This window comes from Mya arenaria, chromosome 4 (assembly GCF_026914265.1).
Source record: "Mya arenaria isolate MELC-2E11 chromosome 4, ASM2691426v1".
Taxonomy (NCBI): domain Eukaryota; kingdom Metazoa; phylum Mollusca; class Bivalvia; order Myida; family Myidae; genus Mya; species Mya arenaria.
The window spans coordinates 38475407-38497253 of record NC_069125.1 but is presented as its reverse complement, the minus strand read 5'-3'; the positions used below and the strand labels follow the sequence as shown (position 1 = coordinate 38497253).

Here is a 21847-nt window from a genome sequence, read left to right as displayed (position 1 = left end):
GTCCAAGATTTCTGAACTATTTCAAACCATCTATGATATGACATTTTTTACAAAATATCTTTGATTGTAGAACTGATTATGCAACAGATACAACAATTTTTAGCATCTTTGCTTTTACACGAGCATTTTTACAGCAAAATTCAGATTTTCCGAGTCTCAAACTCAATATGTTATTGAATATGATCCCTGAATACAGTATAGAGGACAAGGAAGAAAGTATATCATAAATAATTTAATTCCAATTGTTCATTATGATTTCTAACAACAACAACACACAATGAAATGTTAAGAAAGCAATTATTTTCATGCGATTTAATACAACACATACATGTAAAATTGCAAAAACATCATAAATCTATTCCAAGGACTGAAAGTCCTTACATCAAGTAAAATATTTAGGACGGAAGGAAGATTTAGAATTAAAAAAAAAACTTGTAGTAATTTTGATCATGCGTTTCTGGTCTGGATGGATAAATCCGACCTAGGGGACATTTGTATGCCTGTTCAAAGGCTACCTGCAACACAGCACGCTCAAGGGTAGAATTTTTCAGTCTGGACCTGGAAACCCATGATTGATATTTTCTTGAAAACTTTGAATTTTATAGAATAAATACATTTGTTGTTGTGCGCAGCATAAGGGTTTATTACTTTAAAAAGAAGTTCTCTATTGATCTATAAAAAGCATTTAGTTAATAATGGCTTTAAAGCTTCAGAAAAAGTTAAAATTGCTGTGTGATTATAAAAATATTCACAAATAAATTTGATGTCCTTTTAATTAATTACACTTTCAACAGGTAGTTAAATTTTACAATTCAAATGGTTAGTTAAAAAACAACAACATAAATAGTCATCAATTTCAATCAAATTTCTTCAAAATTTGCCTGCTCGAAGGGAACTGTTTAATCACTTTCATGCAACCGTCAGAAAATCTTTCACTTTAAATTTGTATGGCCTGGAGCCTGAAAACCTTCTTGATTATATAATTCACTAAATGACTAATACAGGAAGATCAAACCTTCTTGATTATTTTATTCATTAAATGACTAATACAGGAAGATCAAACCTTCTTGATTATATAATTCACTAAATGACTAATACAGGAAGATCAAATTCTGGAAAATCAAATTTGACTACAATTATCTCTCCAGATGTCTGATCAGCCATCAGTAATAGCCCCATAGCTCATCACTATTCAGTATAACCATAATATTCCAGGCCAATGAAAACGCATATAACCTTGTTTATTTCTTATTTATATTAAGGAAATGATGTGAAATATACAAATTTTGGAGTCTATCAAAACATGTGTAAACGCCTCTTTTCCAAAACCTGGGTTTTGTATTAGTGGCTGAACTTTACGTCTGATCTGTCTGAAAAATAAACCCTACAATCATCTTACAATTGACACAAATTTTTTACAACATATAAAATATTCACATTTTACAAAACCAATTTTTTAAAAAATAATAGAGAAAAAAAATGTAATCCTCGTTAAAAAATTCATTGGTAAATGGCTTGAATGCTTGTAAAAAAAAAATCATTTTCATTCACACCAAAATAGTAGGGTCAACAGATGGGTAATATGCTTTTATTTAAAATAGCTGGTTATCAGGTGGGGTAGAATACTTGTTTTCGGAATAGCCTCCCAGTTGCAATATGTTGTGCAGCTTTGTATGATATAAAATAAAACACACATATTTTAGTCAACATTTCAGTGTTGATCATTTGGTCAAATTTTCCCTGAAAACAACCAAAAATCATCAAACAAAATTCAAAACAAAATAAGCAAATTAGAAAAGAAAATGATAATTGTAAAACATTCAGAGTTAACTCTTTGACATACATGTACATTTTATATACATTTATAAAAAAATATGGAATTATAAAACAGATATTTGCATTGAATGCAAAATACTATGATACGTTTATATAAAAGTAGGCAAGTGTCACAGAAATGTACATGAACTGAATATTGCTTACAATGATTTTACAGAAAATAACAATATGTGTTTGTGCACACATCCAATTAAAAAAATGGTTCCTTTTCTACAAATGAATTGGTATTAAAAATGATTGTGCAACACAATGTAAATTCATGTTTATGGCACAAATCTAACTTGCTGAAATCAGATTAGCCGTGAAGCAAACTCCAGCGCTGGGCTTCATTTTTTTGGAAACAGGGCTGACAATTATAAGAGTCACAAGTTATATACCTAGCTATACACATGAACAATTTTATGGATTCTGACAACATGTGTACCAAGTTTCATTTGAACATTTTAGGTTCAAGTTTTTGCATGTTGTTGTTTTGGTTGAAAAGGGCCATATCTAACAAGTACTAAAGTCATATGGGCTTTGCTAAACATGTATGTATTGCCCTGGCAACAATTGTGCCAAGTTTTATTAGAATATCATTCACTGTGTTTGAGTAATAGTAAAGGTTAAAAGTTCTAGCATGATTTTTTTGTCAAAAAAGGGGCATTTCTGTACAATTATAAAAGTCAGATTAATTGGCCTTGCTATATACCTGCAAACTGTCTCTAGCAATATGTATACCAAGTTTCATTTAAATACATTTAGCGTTTTTGGAGTTTGGGCTAAGATGAAAGATTTTGCATGTTAATGTTGCAGATGCGATGTGGCCACCAATCTATTTACATTCATTGCAAATGTATTACAATTTACCATTACCGTACATCTGGATAAAACAGAAATAAAAAAGAAGAAAAAAAACAACAAATTGCAAGCAACTATTCCAGATAATCGCCAAGTTGCTTCAATATAAATAAAGATATAAATACATTGTAGTAAAACGATGTTATCAATTTATAAAACAAGAGCTGTCGTAAGACAGCGTGCTGGTCTTCGCCGCTTTGACTTAGAAGTGAATACAATAACAATGTAATATTACTAAGTTTGGTCTATTTATGTCAAACCTAACTAAAATTATTCAATACATTATGTGACTTTGATGCTGCCCTCCCACCACCCGAAAAATGACGCAGGTCATTCAAATAACTTGATTTCCCATTATGAAAATGTGGATAAGAATATACAAATATGCCTTTCAAAAGAAATTTAAAAAAAAATAATAAAAAAAATTCAAGGGCCATATAGTATAGGCCTCCTTGTTTTCCCTTGGTAAAAAACTGGTTAAGAATGTAAAAATGTGCCTGTCAAAAGAAATTAAAAAAAAAAATATTCAAAGGACATAATTTGTATTTAGGGTTAAAATGGAGCTATGTTTCTTGTTGTAAGCTGGTCGTAAATGCTTGTGAATTTTATTAAGTGCATTGAATGAAAGGTATAGAAGTTTTTTTATTAAAATCTTAACTTGACCTCAACTTTTACTTGCCTAAAACTTTAACCTAAGTCAGTCAGGGGCCATAGCTTGTTTTAAGGATATGGAGTTATGTAACCTCATTGGGTGATGGTCCTGAACAATTGTGTGAAGTATTAAGTCAATTGAATGAAGGGTATAGAAGTTATTAATAAATATCCCAACCTGCCCTGAAACGATAACCTAAGTTCCATAGTCAATCAGGGGCCATAATTTGTATAAAAGATAATATGGAGTTATCTAACCTCATTATGTGATGGCTCTGAACAACTGTGTGAAGTATTAAGTCAATTGAATGAATGGTATTGGAGTTTTAAGTGAAAATCCCAACTTGCCCTAAAACTTTAACCTGCCTTAAAACTTTAACCTAAGTCAATCAGGGGCCATAACTTGTATTAAGGATAATATGGAGTTATGTAACCTCATTGTGGGATGGTCCTTAACAAATGTGTGTAGTATTAAGTCAATTGAATGAAGGGTATAGAAGTATATAAATATCCCAACCTGCCCTAAAACTTTAACCTACAGTAAGTTTCATAGTCAATCATGGGCCATAATCTGTGTATATAATAATATGGAGTTATCTAACCTCATCATGTGATGGCCCTGAACAACTGTGTGAAGTATTAACTCAATTGAATGAAGGGTATTGGACTTGTAAGTGAAAATCCCAACTTGCCCTAAAACTTTAACCGGACGCCGACGCCTGGGCGAGTAGTATAGCCCACCTATTCTTCAAATAGACGAGCTAAAAATTACTTTGCAAATCTGATTACGGTACATGTCAACTACAATAAGAATGTGAAAATGTTTCATAGTTTTTTTGTACTGTTTAACACATATTTATGATAGTATAATGCACATACATTCATGTATCTCGATGCCATTGCTATACAGTCATGTAGACATTAAATAATGAGTAGTTCCTTAGTACACAGTGCAACATCTATACAGTGGAGACAGGCAGTGGAGACACAGACTGGAAACTCCAAGCTGATATAATAGAGGATAGTCATTGTAACTTGCCTATAAACACAACCATTTCTAGACCCAAAAACCATCCCCTACCCCGGCACTCTGTTCTTGTACCTGATGGTTTTCTCCCCTCCCCCTCAACCCCACAACATATCTGGATCTAATCAAACTCCAAAAGCCATGGTGATGCTAGTCTCTAAGCCCATGGTTGTTGCCCCCGTCACTGGGGCTGATGTCGCCAAACGCGGCCTGTTCCTCCTCTAGAGGCATCATGCCCTGTGCCATGTTGTTGTCCCAGTTGTCAATGTCGTCCATTCCACTACTGTACAGGCTACTACCATCATCCTGTTATTAAAATAAGAGTATAAGAATGCAATCAAAGGCCATCACATTGGTTTGATTATGATAATGTACAAACATTGAAAGGGATACTTTTACCTGAAAACACCAGATTTCATAAGACACATGCTCAACATTTCTTAGAAAAAAATACAGGTAAAAATGAGGTAAAATGTGCCTGTCAAAAGCCATAAAAAAGTCAAATTAGATAGTGAACAATGCAACAAAACCAGGTTTTCAATGCTTGCCAGAAGAATTTCAGCCTTTGATGTGAGATTCAGTATGAACTGGTTTTTTTTCTATTTTTAGTAACTGTGACCTCGACTTTGACCCTAGGGGCTCGAAACAGGACATCATGCAAGTACTACATATCACAATATACATTGTGAGTCCATATTCCACTTAGTGCAATATGGCTGTATTCCACTTTACTGATGTCATAAGTATTATTGTGCATGGTCAAATTGCATAAGAGAACAAAGAAGTTTTTTATTTTGTCTTCTGTGCCATCTAAACCAGTAATAAAAAAGGGTCACTAGTAGTGTGTTTTAATCAGGAATAGCATATTTGACTCTCATGAATTTTGCAATTTTAGTACTGCATTTTGATCCTGAAGGTTGTACTTGTCTCGAGACTTGAGTGGATTTTTGCAATATAAGTTGTCAAAACTGTCAATCTGTGAGCGTGCAGCTTTAAAATACATGTTATGAAATGTACAGCCTATAAGTCATTTGCACTGAACTTAAACACATTAATTGCATCAAAATATCTTAATTAATTTTATTATATTTTATGTTTTGATTGGGCATATCTTTATTTTAAAATCACTTATACTTTTCTTTTAATTTGACTATGAACAATTTCAGAAATCGACTCAAGTTAAGAAATGACTTAAGATGTTTTATGAAGACCGAGCAAAGTTATATGACAGAAAGAACAGAAGCATTCCTACATTTAATTCCTTTAAACAAACATAAATAATAATACTTACAGAATGTTTCCCTATACCAGACATCATCCTGCGATCGAGATCCCTCTCACTCTGAGTTGTTTCGACCATTTTGTTTGTGCATATGTCAATATGTTTTTTTGCATGCATGTTATATGGTTCCAACTCCAGCACTTTTTGGAAGTCTTTCTTCGCTTTTTCATACTCCATCATTCCAAGGTATGCCTTAAATATGAATCATGGGTAATTAAATTCAACAGAAGTATACATTTTCAGCCTTCCTAACTGTTTCTACATGAAGTTTAAAGATTGTGCATTAAAATAAAATATTCTTAATATACAATATTTATTCTTTTAAGTAAGTATTTCTATAAATAAACACATCATGAATGACAGCAGGATAGACAGAATCAACTACTACTTGTTGCAAACTTCCTTAGGACAAAAAAATAATAGTTGTTTCTGATATCACTACCACTGGTAGAAAGTGAATGTGTGTGTGGTAGGGTTGGTAAGTCGGGAAAATTTTCGGTAAAGCTGCTTCTGAAAATGTTATTCTCACACTTAAAATCATCGCCATCTTGTCTAGGTCTATGTTAACTAAAGATTTCTATAAAAACAGTACATTTAAACCTCTTGGTAGTACTAGAAACAACCAAAAGATACACATACAAGGTGGCAAAAGAATATATAAATGGTGTGGGTTTTTTTACCTTATCAAAAATTGCACACAGGAATTGGAGGTCAACACATGGTCAAGGCTGGACAAATACTTTAGCCAAAATTACAGTACTGTATGGAACCATGTCTAAAACAGTCGAGTCATGGCTATGGATAAAGCTTTTGCATGACGGCGCTGAACACTAAGGCTATCACAATACCACAACTTTTTATTCAAAAGACAAAAAAGCTAAAAAGACAGAAAAGCTAAAAAAATAGCAACATGCAGCCCTACCATGCCCCTTCTGAAGAAGGCCTTTACGTTTTTTTCGTCAAATGTGAGAGCTGTATCACAGCAATCACGAGCCTTTGTGTTTTTATCAACCTTGAGGTATGCTTGCGCCAAGTTCAGATTTCCTGAAGACAGATTTGGTTTGTCATTAACTAAAAACATAGAATGTAATACATAATTCATGCTGTGGTCAGCGATAAGGCCATCATTAAAAAAATGTTGGTTTGCGGTGTGCCTACCCACAATTTTTGGGGTGGGTAGGTAGGTAGGGATTTATTTTTATTTTTTTATTTTTTTTTATTTTTACAGACGACAAAGGCAAATCTATAAATATGACCCATAGTCTGATGTAAGGGGCATTGCATATTTTAGATAACAGCACTGAGAATTCAACGACAGAACCATTTTATTATTTTTCAGATACATGGATACACTTTAATTCATTCTAGGAAGTCTTTTAATAATTGGTCTCCCAGTCCTTTCAGGGTTTGCAGGTTGGCAGTACAACACGGTTGGTCTGTAGAGCATCAAAGGACCAAACGCGAAATTGGCCCAAAGATACGGATTGGGACCAAAAAAAAAAAAAAAGACGGTAGCGGTAGCGATAAAAAAGATTGGGTCGGGGCTTATTTCGGTGAGTCGGTCGGAGCACCGCAAACCAACATCTTTTTAATGATGGCCTAAGCTGTCAAAACAAAATATGTAAGTATATGTCATAAAACTGCCCCCAAAAACTGTACTTGTATATAAAGTAATAGATATTGTATGAGTTTTTTTATAAGTGTCCTCCTACAGACGTAAGAAGCCGTTTTGCTAAATAGAAATATTTTTCCGAAAAATAAACATTACATTATTATCATGGGGTTTCTAAATACAATGTATCTGCTAGTGGGATTACACAAATTCTCATGCACGTTTAATAGACATGTAAGTTGTATATTAAATATGTGTCAAGGTAGATGCAAAGAGTTCTTACCAACAAGAAGTAAATTGCGCCTTCTCTTCTCCTCCGCTCCCTCCATACACAGGTCATGCTGTACAAAGTCGATCATCTCCTCGTAGAACTTTGACGCTAAATCGTACTCCCCATTCTGGTAACAATATACGATTCCAATGTAATAATCTCATTGTCACATTTATTCCTAGAATGGATCTTTTCGTCATTTGATTGAAACCAGGTTTTTAATTTGAGCAATCCAATTTTTTTCTCAATTTAATTTTTGGGTGTCTTAATACAGGCAGTGTCCTTAAACATTTTCAAACCAACACAAAATCCAATCAACATGAGCTTGCTACCGGGTATATACCAATTTTAATAACTGAAAATCATTTGTAACAAAAGTTAATGAATCAAAACTGTTTCCCATTTGTTTGTTATATTTACCTTGGCCTTGACCAAACTAGCCCCAAAGGTATGCCTATACACTAAGTTAAATAAAAAATATGATCTCAACCTTCGTCTCAACATGAGCTTACTTATAAAACATTTAATAATTATGCATCATTCCTAACTTATAAAATTCATTAGTAAATACTTGTCTGTTTTCAGTAACAGTGACCTTGACCTTGAATCCATCACCAAAATGCAATGCAAAGGTTCATCTGTTAAGAAATAGCATCTTTGAAATTGACCCCACCTGTCCCTTCATCGGATTAGAGGGTATGTTTGCAGATGAGCCTCCTTTATAGATTAAATAGAAACATGCTAGTATATAAAACAAGAGGGCCAAGATGGCCCTATATCACTCACCTCAGTAAAACTTTGTGCTATAGACTTGTTGATAATTAAAGGGCAATAACAGGGATTTGTTTTCTCTGATGTATGAAATTGTTACCTCTAGAGTGTTAACAAGGTTTTATCATATTTGGGCTCTGTGACCTAGTTTTTGACCCCAGATGACCAATATTCGAACTTGAGCTAGAAATCATCAAAACAACATTTCTGACAAATTTCCAGGATATTTGGGCTGAAAATGTTACCTCGAGAGTGTCAACAAGGTTTTTCCATATTTGGGCTCTGTGACCTAGTTTTTGACCCCAGATGACCCATATTCAAACTTGAGCTAGAAATCATCGAAAAACCCTTCCTGACAAATTTCCATGATATTAGGGCTGAAAATGTTACCTCTAGAGTGTTAACAAGGTTTTTCCATATTTGGGCTCTGTGACCTAGTTTTTTACCAGAGATGACCCATATTTGAACTTGAGCTAGAAATCATCAAAACAACCTTTTTGACAAATTTCCAGGATATTTGGGCTTAAAATGTTACCTCTAGAGTGTTTACAAGGTATATATTTCCATATTTGGGTTCTGTGACCTAGTTTTTGACCCCAGATGACCCATATTGAACTTGAGCTAGAAATCATTGAGACAACCTTTCTGACAAAATTCCAGGATATTTGGGCTGAAAATGTTACATCGAGAGTGTTAACAAGGTATTTCAATAGTTGGGCTCTGTGACCTAGTTCTTGACCCCAGATGACCCATATTCAAACTTGAGCTAGAAAGCATCAAAACAACCTTTTTGACAAATTTCCAGGATATTTGGGCTGAAAATGTTACCTCGAGAGTGTTAACAAGGTTTTTCCATATTTGGGCTCTGTGACCTAGTTCTTGACCCCAGATGACCCATATTCGAACTTGAGCTAGAAATCATCGAAACAACCTTTCTGATATATTTCCAGGATATTTGGGCTGAAAATGTTACCTCTAGAGTGTTAACAAGGTATTTCCATAATTGGGCTCTTTGACCTAGTTTTTTACCCCAGATGACCCATAATCGAACTTGAGCTAGAAATCATCAAAACAACCTTTTTGACAAATTTCCAGGATATTTGGGCTGAAAAACTTACCTCTAGAGTGTTAACAAGGTTTTTCCATATTTGGGCTCTGTGACCTAGTTTTTGACCCCAGATGACCCATATTGAACTTGAGCTAGAAATCATTGAGACAACCTTTCTGACAAAATTCCAGGATATTTGGGCTGAAAATGTTACATCGAGAGTGTTAACAAGGTATTTCAATAGTTGGGCTCTGTGACCTAGTTCTAGACCCCAGATGACCCATATTCAAACTTGAGCTAGAAAGCATCAAAACAACCTTTTTGACAAATTTCCAGGATATTTGGGCTGAAAATGTTACCTCGAGAGTGTTAACAAGGTTTTTCCATATTTGGGCTCTGTGACCTAGTTTTTTACCAGAGATGACCCATATTTGAACTTGAGCTAGAAATCATCAAAACAACCTTTTTGACAAATTTCCAGGATATTTGGGCTTAAAATGTTACCTCTAGAGTGTTTACAAGGTATATATTTCCATATTTGGGTTCTGTGACCTAGTTTTTGACCCCAGATGACCCATATTGAACTTGAGCTAGAAATCATTGAGACAACCTTTCTGACAAAATTCCAGGATATTTGGGCTGAAAATGTTACATCGAGAGTGTTAACAAGGTATTTCAATAGTTGGGCTCTGTGACCTAGTTCTTGACCCCAGATGACCCATATTCAAACTTGAGCTAGAAAGCATCAAAACAACCTTTTTGACAAATTTCCAGGATATTTGGGCTGAAAATGTTACCTCGAGAGTGTTAACAAGGTTTTTCCATATTTGGGCTCTGTGACCTAGTTCTTGACCCCAGATGACCCATATTCGAACTTGAGCTAGAAATCATCGAAACAACCTTTCTGATATATTTCCAGGATATTTGGGCTGAAAATGTTACCTCTAGAGTGTTAACAAGGTATTTCCATAATTGGGCTCTTTGACCTAGTTTTTTACCCCAGATGACCCATAATCGAACTTGAGCTAGAAATCATCAAAACAACCTTTTTGACAAATTTCCAGGATATTTGGGCTGAAAAACTTACCTCTAGAGTGTTAACAAGGTTTTTCCATATTTGGACTCTGTGACCTAGTATTTTACCCAGAAAACCCATATTCGAACTTGAGCTAGAAATCATCGAAACAACCTTACATACCAATTTCCAGGATATTTGGGCTGAAAATGTTACCTCTAGAGTGTTAACAACGTATTTCCATATTTGGGCTCTGTGACCTAGTTTTTTTACCCCAGACGACCCATATTTGAACTTGAGCTAGAAATCATCGAAACAAACTTTCTGACAAATTTCCAGGATATTTGGGCTCAAAATATAACCTCTAGAGTGTTAACAAGGTTTTTCCATTTTTAGGCTCTGTGACCTAGTTTTTGACCCCAGATGACCCATATTCGAACTTGAGTTAGAAATCATCAAAAAAACCTTTCTGACAAATTTCCAGGATATTTGGGCTTAAAATGTTACCTTAAGAGTGTTAACAAGGTTTTTCCTTGTTTGGGCGCTGTGACCTAGTTTTTGACCCATATTCGAACTTGTCCGAGTAATTACTGGGACAAACATCCTGGCCAAGTTTCGTGACAATTGAGGCAAAAATGTGACCCCTAGAGTGTTAACAAGGTTTTTCCATATTTGGGCTCTGTGACCTAGTTTTTGACCCCAGATGACCCATATTGAACTTGAGCTAGAAATCATTGAGACAACCTTTCTGACAAAATTCCAGGATATTTGGGCTGAAAATGTTACATCGAGAGTGTTAACAAGGTATTTCAATAGTTGGGCTCTGTGACCTAGTTCTTGACCCCAGATGACCCATATTCAAACTTGAGCTAGAAAGCATCAAAACAACCTTTTTGACAAATTTCCAGGATATTTGGGCTGAAAATGTTACCTCGAGAGTGTTAACAAGGTTTTTCCATATTTGGGCTCTGTGACCTAGTTCTTGACCCCAGATGACCCATATTCGAACTTGAGCTAGAAATCATCGAAACAACCTTTCTGATATATTTCCAGGATATTTGGGCTGAAAATGTTACCTCTAGAGTGTTAACAAGGTATTTCCATAATTGGGCTCTTTGACCTAGTTTTTTACCCCAGATGACCCATAATCGAACTTGAGCTAGAAATCATCAAAACAACCTTTTTGACAAATTTCCAGGATATTTGGGCTGAAAAACTTACCTCTAGAGTGTTAACAAGGTTTTTCCATATTTGGGCTCTGTGACCTAGTTTTTGACCCCAGATGACCCATATTCGAACTTGAGCTAGAAATCATCGAAACAACCTTTCTGACATATTTCCAGGATATTTGGGCTGAAAATGTTACCTCTAGAGTGTTAACAACGTATTTCCATATTTGGGCTCTGTGACCTAGTTTTTTTACCCCAGACGACCCATATTTGAACTTGAGCTAGAAATCATCGAAACAAACTTTCTGACAAATTTCCAGGATATTTGGGCTCAAAATATAACCTCTAGAGTGTTAACAAGGTTTTCCATTTTTAGGCTCTGTGACCTAGTTTTTGACCCCAGATGACCCATATTCGAACTTGAGTTAGAAATCATCAAAAAAACCTTTCTGACAAATTTCCAGGATATTTGGGCTTAAAATGTTACCTTAAGAGTGTTAACAAGGTTTTTCCTTGTTTGGGCGCTGTGACCTAGTTTTTGACCCATATTCGAACTTGTCCGAGTAATTACTGGGACAAACATCCTGGCCAAGTTTCGTGACAATTGAGGCAAAAATGTGACCCCTAGAGTGTTAACAAACTAAGTGTGGACGGACGACAGACGACGGACAATCATCGATCCTAAAAGCTCACCATCAGCCTAAGGCTAAGGTGAGCTAAAAAGGAACGCCTATGCTTGTCTGTTTTTCCATCAAACAATGTCCATAAAGCAACAATAATTAAAGCCAATGTTATGAGTCTTCCTTTTCATGTGCATATTGTCTTTGGCAACATTTAAAGTTTTATTTGAATATCTTAAAACGCTTTCAAAATATGGCCAAGGTCAAGTTTAAACATGACATGGGGCATTTACAATGATATTATGGCTTTGACAAATCCATTATTCTATTTGAAAAGGGGTCAATCCACAAAATTGGTTTTAATAAGAAATGAGTGAGGTAACTAGATAAGGTCTCATTGTAGGAATCTCTTGTGTGATGACGATCAAATACCTTTTCCATATGACCACCATTAAAGGATAGAGTGCAGCACTCTTCGTTATCTCTTTAGCTTAAGCCCACCGTTATATTAATTTGTATTCTAGGATGGGAGTATAACCATGGAGGAGTACCTTGTGTGGACGTTGAACAATTTTCTCTGTGATGACTTCCTAGACCTTCTTAGTCAGGTATACATACAATAAATAAACAGGAACCTTGACTTCAATTTACAAACATGATGCATGGGCAAATTAATTACCCTATGATTTTAAACAAAGGAGCCAGACATGTATATCTGCCAGTCATATAAGATTAAAATTAAGACTGGCAAATATGTTTGATAAAAGAACTGAACTGACCTTGAAGTATTTGTTCCCCTTTATCTTGTACTCGTCACTACGGTCCATCTTTTGTTTGTAGTCAAGATCCCAGTATTCTTGGACCTACACATCAACAAAGGAACAATTTACGTTTTGGCATTATACAGCATACATGCCATATTTCTGACTATTTCCAGGGGATTTTGGTCTGAATTCCAGGGGATTTTGATATTACACAAGGGGATTTTTACGAAGCGAAATTAAGCGCAATATCTACATTGTTGATATAAGAATAAATACAGAAACACACTCTAATTACAATTATTTTTAGACTTAGTCATCATGGTCCTTCATGGAATTTCACACTAATACTATTATGGATGCTTTCCTTTGTTAACCTTGAGCTACTAGTTTAAAAAAAAAAAAACAACTTTTTTTTCAAATTCCAGGGGATATGGATCCACCGGCGGGGAGACAGGGGGTGGGTCGGAATTCCGGGAGATTTTTCCCCCTGCCTGGTGATATGGCATGTACGATACAGTGATAAAAGACACTGGATATGATCAAGAGATCCCAACACACATCTTTGTAAAAGAATTATTTAGATAACATGGTTAATGAATGCATATTTCATACATACACCCAATCCTCTTTATCTAGTTCCTTGATATATGGTTGATCTAAATGTCAAATTGTAAAGTGTCTTATCATATTTTTCTATTGGTCTATGCGAAATACTTCATATTTTTTGGTCTAAATAGAGCATGAAAATACCCTTTCAAATTTTTTCATGTTGATCCAGAAGACGAGATCTTTGTTGGGCTCAATGCCATACTTAGGGCAGCCTGCAGCTCCATAAGCATGTTTTGCTGCATAGTTAATACGAGCTTCCTCTCCATTCTTCCAGTGGTCCAGATACGGCTGAAAACGAATGAAAGAGTAGCCTTGTATTCATCAAGTGAACAATTATCACTTGATATTTAAGTCTGACCTTCAACACAAAATTTACCACAAATATAATTACTAAAAGGCTCTAGGCAAAAGGGCTAACTAAGTGTTGTAACAAAGAATATTATAAAAATTGCAGCAGATACATGTCGACCATGTCTATAAATGAAAACCACCACCAATTTCATTTTTTTCTAACCCAGGATCAAACAGAAAATTTCCCCAGATAACCAAACCCACAACATCACATCTGCTAGCAGTACATATGGTTATAAGAACATAAATGACCACATATATTAAACAAGAGGGCCCTGAAGGCCCTGTATCGCTCACCTGATCTAATAAAGATCATCAAGAATAACATTCTGATCAAGTTCCATGAACATATGGTCATAAATGTGGCCTCTTATAGTGTTAACATGCTTTTCCTATTATTTGCCCTGGTGACCTAGTTTTTGACCGCACATGACCCAGATTCGAACTTGGCCTAGGGCTAATCAATATAAACATTCTAACTAAGTTTCATGAACATACAGTCATAAATGTGACCTCTAGAGTCCTTACAAATTTTTCCTAAGATTTGACCTTATGACCTTGTTTTTATCCACACATGACCCAGATTCAAACTTGACTTAGAGATTATTAATATAAACATTCTGACTAAGTTTCATGAACATACATTCATAAATGTGACCTCTACGACGGACGATGACGGACGACAGACACAGGGCGATCACAATAGCTCACCTTGAGCACTTTGTGCTCAGGTGAGCTAAAAACAGTGAAATTAAATTCACCAAATACCTCAATAAATGGTGGAATGCCATACTGCACATACCTCAATAAATGGTGAAATGCCATTCTGCACATTCCTTAATAAAATGGTGGAATGCCTCACTCTACTTACCTCAATAAATGGTGGAATGACACACTGCACATACCTCAATAAATGGTTGAATGCCACACTGCACATACCTCACAAAATGGTTGAATGCCACACTGCACATACCTCAATAAATGGTGGAATGCCACACTGCACATACCTCAATAAATGGTTGAATGCCACACTCCACATAGCATAATAAATGGTGGAATAACACACTGCACATACCTCACCTAATGGTTGAATGCCACACTGCAAATACCCCAATAAATGGTGGAATGTCACACTGCACATACCTCACCTAATGGTTGAATGCCACACTGCACATACCCTAATAAATGGTGGAATTCCGCACTGCACATACCTTAGTAAATGGTGGAATGCCACACTACACTTACCTCAAGAAATGGTGAAATTCTTCACTGCACATAACTCAATAAATGGCGGAATAACACCTTCCATATACTTCACAAAATGGTGGAATTCCTCACTGCATATACCTCAATAAATGGTGGAATGCCACACAGTGACACCGCACATACCTCATTAAATGGTTGAATGCCACACTCCACTTACCTCAATATGGTGGAATGCCACACTATACATACCTCAAGAAATGGTGGAATTCCTCACTGCACATACCTCAATAAATGGTGAAATTCCTCGCTGCTCATACCTCAATAAATGGTGGAATGCCACCTTCCATATACTTGACAAAATGTCGGAATTCTTCACTGCACATACCTCAATAAATGGTGGAATGCCACACTGCACATACCTCAATAAATGGTGGAATGCCACACTGCACATACCTCAATAAATGGTGAAATTCCTCACAGCACATACCTCAATAAATGGTGGAATTCCTCACTGCACATATCTCAATAAATGGTGAAATTCCTCACTGCACATACCTCAATAAATGGGTGAATTCCTCACTGCACATACCTCAATAAATGGTGGCATGTCACACTGCACATACCTCAATAAATGGCTGAATGCCACACTGCGCATACCTCAATCAATGGTGGAATGTCACACTTCACATACCTCAAGAAATGGTGGAATTCCTCACTGCACATACCTCAATAAATGATGGTTACCACACTGCACATACCTCAATAAATGGTTAAATGCCACACTGCACATACCTCAATAAATGGTGGAATGCCACACTACACATACCTCAAATAATGGTGGAATTCCTCACTGTTCATACCTCAATAAATGGTGGAATGCCACACTATACAAACCTCACGAAATGGTGGAATTCCTCACTGCACATACCACAATAAATGGTAGAAAGCCAAATTGCACACACCTTAATAAATGGTGGAATGCCACACTGCACATACCTCAATAAATGGTGGAATGCCACACTCCACATTACTCAAGAAATGATGGAATTCCTCACTGCCCATACCTCAATAAATGGTAGAATGCCTAACTGCAAATACCTCAATAAATGGTGGAATGCCACACTGCGCATACATGTACCTCTATAATGGTGTAATGCTTAACTGCACTTACCTTGATAAATGGTGGAATGCCACACTGCAAATACCTCAATAAATGGTGGAATGCCTAACTGCACATACTTCAATAAATGGTGGAATGCCACACTGCACATACTTCAATAAATGGTAGAATCCCTAACTGCACATTCCTCAATAAATGGTGGAATGCCACACTGCACATACCTCAATCAATGGTGGAATGTCACACTTCACATACCTCAAGAAATGGTGGAATTCCTCACTGCACATACCTCAATAAATGATGGTTACCACACTGCACATACCTCAATAAATGGTTGAATGCCACACTGCACATACCTCAATAAATGGTGGAATGCCACACTACACATACCTCAAATAATGGTGGAATTCCTCACTGTACATACCTCAATAAATGGTGGAATGCCACACTATACAAACCTCACGAAATGGTGGAATTCCTCACTGCACATACCACAATAAATGGTAGAAAGCCAAATTGCACACAACTTAATAAATGGTGGAATGCCACACTGCACATACCTCAATAAATGGTGGAATGCCACACTCCACATACCTCAAGAAATGGTGGAATTCCTCATTGCCCATACCTCAATAAATGGTAGAATGCCTTACTGCAAATACCTCAATAAATGGTGGAATGCCACACTGCGCATACATGTACCTCTATAATGGTGTAATGCTTAACTGCACTTACCTTGATAAATGGTGGAATGCCACACTGCAAATACCTCAATAAATGGTGGAATGCCTAACTGCACATACTTCAATAAATGGTGGAATGCCACACTGCACATACTTCAATAAATGGTAGAATCCCTAACTGCACATTCCTCAATAAATGGTGGAATGCCACACTGCACATACCTCAATAAATGGTAGAATTCCTAACTGCACATACCTTGATAAATGGTGGAATGCCACACTGCACATACATCAATAAATGGTAGAATCCCTAACTGCACTTACCTCGATAAATGATGGAATGCCACACTGCAAATACCTCAATAAATGGTGGAATGCCTAACTGCACATACCTCAATAAATGGTGGAATGCCACACTGCACATACCTCAATAAATGGTAGAATCCCCAACTGCACATACCTCAATAAATGGTGGAATGCCACACTGCACATACCTCAATAAATGGTAGAATCCCTAACTGCACATACCTCAATAAATGATGGTTACTACACTACACATACCTCAATAAATGGTGGAATGCCACACTGCACATACCTCAATAAATGGTGGAATGCCATGCTCATCAGAGGATCCCTCACCCATAAAAAAGTTGACATCTTTGTCAATAAACACTTGCCCATCACACTCTCCCCTGATATGTACTGCAACAATGTAACAGAAATATATGTAACACTTACATGGTTTTATTAGAATGAAACATACAATATTATTGTAAGTGCTCTTAGTTTATTACTGGAAGCTGTATTAGTAAGTGAATAACATTGAATGTTAAGAACTACAAGTAGCTGTATTATCAAGTAAATGTCTCCACAACCCATCCTGGCACATATGCAAATATAGATCAGGGACCATTTGTATAAACATTATCAACATGTAATCAATACAACCATACATTCACTATTTCATGCAATGTGTTGTCAATTTAGATAAAAATAATATTAAAAACAATTAATTATGTGTTGTGTTGTGGAAATCTCTCATATGTTCAAAGGCTGTCGTTTACTATATGTATACTAAATATAAAATGTAAAAGAAATATCATTCAATAAATCGATTGTTTTTACAAAATGGCCATATTGCAAAGCAAAGTGACAAAAAGTAATTCTTTTCAGAGATTCCGATGTTGGATCGATATGGTTGTGTTTATTCATATTTTTATTACTCATTTACATTTCTTACAACTTACTTCTCGTAATTTATTTCTCATAATTATCTTCTTAAATGCCCATATCAACTAATATCGGTCATGCGTTAACAGTGTTAAACGGTTTTTCACACCTTGTCAACTGTCAATGCAATTTTTACAACTTGCGAAAATTTGGATACCTAGCAATTGTTTGTTCATTTTGGAACACGCGTTCAGAAAAAGTGTGAAATTATTACCTCGAGGGAGCCATAAGGTTTTGTGCATGATTTGTGTACTTGGGACCGAGAATTTTGCTCGACTCCTCGACATAATTAGGTTTCGGTATATTTGATATTAAAATACAAGGAAAAAAGTTCGGGACCAAGCTTCGACCTCAAGGGAACGCCAGTTCTCGAAACGACCGCTTATTCGAACGACCGCAGTTTTACTGTTATTCAATTGTTTGATGGTTATGATTATCAAAATCAGGATGAATTGCTTTCATGTTGTTTGAGTACAATTCACTTTTATACCGGAACATATGTGATTAAAACTTGGAGTATGATTTGTAATTTGTCCCAGATTAAAATTAACACAAGCCAACTGGTAAAAGCTCTTGATACGGTTATTAGGTAAGTAGAAATTCAAAATATAAAATCTCCCTATGAATTATTGTAAATACTTTGGTTAGATGGTTTTTTTTTAAATATTACCAATTGGGCCTGAGTGCTTGAAAACCTAATTCTTTACTTACACTCAACTGGGCACCCAAAGTTCGCATGGTGGTGACCTTTCCCTCTGACTAACACTTTTCTCATCAGAGTTTGATCTTGGTCTGGTGATATGTCTGAACCTATAAATTGCGAGAAAATAAGAGCACATACAGTAGTAACATTTATCAATCAAATGTATTACATGCAACTGATTAGTAAGCCCTGTTAGGAGTTTAGGTTTCAAGAGGACTACACTTCTAATAGCCTCTTTCTCTAAAACATTGTTTTTAAAGAACCTTATTCATGCTTATTATTACAAGAAGATACATGCAGGGTTCTAAATAAGTTTCGGTTGAACCGTCTCAAATAGTAAAGTAACCGAACAGCTACTACTTATTCTACTTAAAATTAATTTATTTTTCCCGACTTGAACCAGTCCAATTGCCATTTGAACCGTCCATTTTGGCCAGCAGCTGGTTCTTATTGGGAACACTGTACATGCATCAAACTTAATTTTGCCTATTCCTTACAGAACTGATAAACAACATAAATGTGTACGAATATTTTGTATGTTATTCTTATATACAAAATGAACATTTCATAATAATGAGACTAGACCTCTATCGAAGCAGAATACTCAAAAAATCTATATTTGCCATAATGACAAAGAATTTACATATAGGCATCGTACATTCTTGTCAACTTACACTCCACACTGACGATTTCTGTATCAAAGATAACATTGGTGTCTGGAGGGACTCTTGGGGGAGCACCACTTTTACCAAATCCCCACTCTGGTGTAAGGTAGATCAATGATCTTTCTCCTGGTCTCATAGATAGCACTGCCAATTCAAAACCTCTGATAACCTTGCCTGTTGAAAATGAAAATAACAACAACAATGGGTGTGATAAGACACAAGTTCATTATGTCTCAGAAACACATTGACTTTGCTATAATGATATATAAATAAAAAAAACTTCATACTCATATTTGAATACGGTTAAAAACCAAATTAAAGATTTTTATAAAGGAATACTCAAACATTTTGTACTATTTAAAATTAGCCATATCACACCATTCTGGGCCTTCGGACACATTCATTAATTATATGCCAAAATTAATGGGGTTTTTTAATGAGCCTGAGAGCCTCTTTGTCATATACTGTACATGTGTAAGATACAATAAGGTTTGATAAGAAAGGCATTGATTATTTCAAGTTGAAATAAGTTTTCAGGATTATTATTTTTTTGTAATAAGGACAAAGACACTCAAAATTTTCGTTTTAGTAAAAAAAAATATCTCTCAGTCTCTGACCATATGTGTTTTACCTCTTAGGCAGTCATATTCAAACTGTTCTCCGTCTTTCTCTGATGAGTCAAAAATGTTTTCTTCTGTCATTTCATCCCCTTTGTATGCAGTATAATTGAAGAAAACTTTGTCACCATAATTCGGAAATTCGTCCCCTACCCCAGCTTTCATCAACTTTTTTATCACCCCTCCATCTTTATTCGGTGTACAGTCGACAGAGTCCCCGACCTGCAAGTTACAGGCTTCAGGGCATCTTTTCATATCAAACACTACCGCCATCGTTTCCTTTGAATTCTATAGTAACAAAATGCTGTTGCTTCGGATTGAAATGAAAAGTGTAACTCTACTTTCGCTTTTAGTCATCTGAGTCGGCTAAATGCTTGGTTTGCAATCGCTCTTGATTTAGTAAAGTTTAGAACCCGGAGTAGACAAGACATAAATTGTTGCACAAAGAGGGTTTACCGTACATAAGGTTTCCATCTGATCTGGGACCGAATCCTTGTACCAGATCGGATTTAATGTTACTATAAAAATGGATAAAGTCACCAGACAGTAAACGAAAAAAGAATTTCAAAATCATGATAAATACGAAACATATACATCGAACAATAATTAATAATTAATTAACGTGTTTGTTGACACCGTACCGTTTATATCTCGAACAGGAAGACTAACCTTGCCTGTTTGCGGCGATCTTGGAGGCTGTCTAACTGTAGTTTCTTCAGCATTGCTGTGACATGACCATCTCACCGTGAGGAATAGTCATTTTGTATAATGCGAGCTGCAGGTCGTTGTTCTCTTTCCAGTGCTTTGTAAACCATATCAGTATGGACCCCAAATTATAGCACCACATTCCTGCGATGGACGTACTGACAAGTGAAATATATGCTATTTTGCAGCATTTGTAAGACCTCTTTTTATGGCAAGTTTCTCTTTAAAAATCCAAGAGCTGAGTTTGCTTTCTTCCAGATATTGGTTACGTGTATTACATGTTAGATACGGTTAATCACGAAAATGGGCTGTAGTCTACTTGTTGTAAATTGGTATTGTCTATTATAGCTACATGTACTTGGTTATCAAATGAGGACTTCAAGCGAACACTTAAAATAAAGCACCTTTTGGCATTGAATTTTCGTGCCTCAAAGACTTGCCCATTGTAATAGTTCTTATAAGCCTTATGGTCTTTCATTGAAGCCAATACAATTAAGTAAGTAGTTATCTGTGAATACTCTAACTAGACTTTACAGTGTTTGGTAGATCATATATATGACATTAACCGTAAAGTTTCCAAATCCAACCCTGAATGACATTTTAAGTTATGGACCGGACAAGAACCAATATCATCAGTAAGGTTTATTTAGCACAACTGGCAAAGTGCTGGTGCACACACAGGGGCGTACCTGAAATATTTTGAATTGTACGCCCGTATACTTTAGAGCGGTGAAAAAAGTAAAGGTATTTCTACAGTCTGGCCCTTATATTATATACGGGGTTGGAGCGGGACCGATATCCCCTGACGTGAGACTTTTTTCCGTGCCATTTCCCATGAACCTTTATTCACATGTACGCCTGGGCGTACTGGAGTATGCCTAGGTACGCCCCTGACACAGTAACTTGACACTGAAGCTAGTGACCCAGGTGTGGCGTACGACACGTTGTCATGAAATGGTGGTCACTGATACCAAATCATTTTGAAATCTCATTATAAATGACAAAGTTCCTGACCAGTCACAAATCACTTTTATTATCGATAGCAAAACTGA

The 21847-nt window shown here is 35.9% G+C and overlaps 1 protein-coding gene across 2 annotated transcripts; it reads right to left on the bottom strand.

The window, feature by feature from the left end:
- Positions 1-217: 217 nt before the first annotated feature.
- LOC128231764 (peptidyl-prolyl cis-trans isomerase FKBP5-like) lies at positions 218-20466 on the bottom strand. 2 transcript variants are annotated; one of them, XR_008260434.1, is made up of 11 exons: positions 20105-20466; positions 19483-19647; positions 18817-18915; positions 17471-17577; positions 13657-13803; positions 12922-13005; positions 7532-7646; positions 6559-6680; positions 5646-5828; positions 1064-4660; positions 218-1015 (listed from the first exon to the last, which is right to left on the bottom strand). XR_008260434.1 is itself a non-coding variant. In XM_052944944.1 (10 exons), the coding sequence occupies exons 1-10, from the start codon at positions 20361-20363 to the stop codon at positions 4505-4507; spliced, it is 1437 nt and encodes a 478-aa protein (XP_052800904.1). In that variant the 5' UTR covers positions 20364-20466; the 3' UTR covers positions 218-4504. The 2 variants fall into 2 exon arrangements, 1 of the variants encoding a protein (XP_052800904.1); XM_052944944.1 differs by having other exon boundaries at positions 218-4660.
- Positions 20467-21847: the final 1381 nt, after the last annotated feature.

What these genes read in the sequence shown, in the direction of transcription:
- LOC128231764 (XM_052944944.1), bottom strand. Translation starts at nt 20,363, where the DNA reads ATGGCGGTAGTGTTTGATATGAAAAGATGCCCTGAAGCCTGTAACTTG. An exon ending in GCATTCCACCATTTATTGAG is followed by an intron (nt 13,804 to 17,470) that starts GTATGTGCAGTG and finishes ATTCGTTTTCAG; the next exon opens with CCGTATCTGGACCACTGGAA. An exon ending in CCTTCTTCAGAAGGGGCATG is followed by an intron (nt 5,829 to 6,558) that starts GTAGGGCTGCAT and finishes TTCATATTTAAG; the next exon opens with GCATACCTTGGAATGATGGA.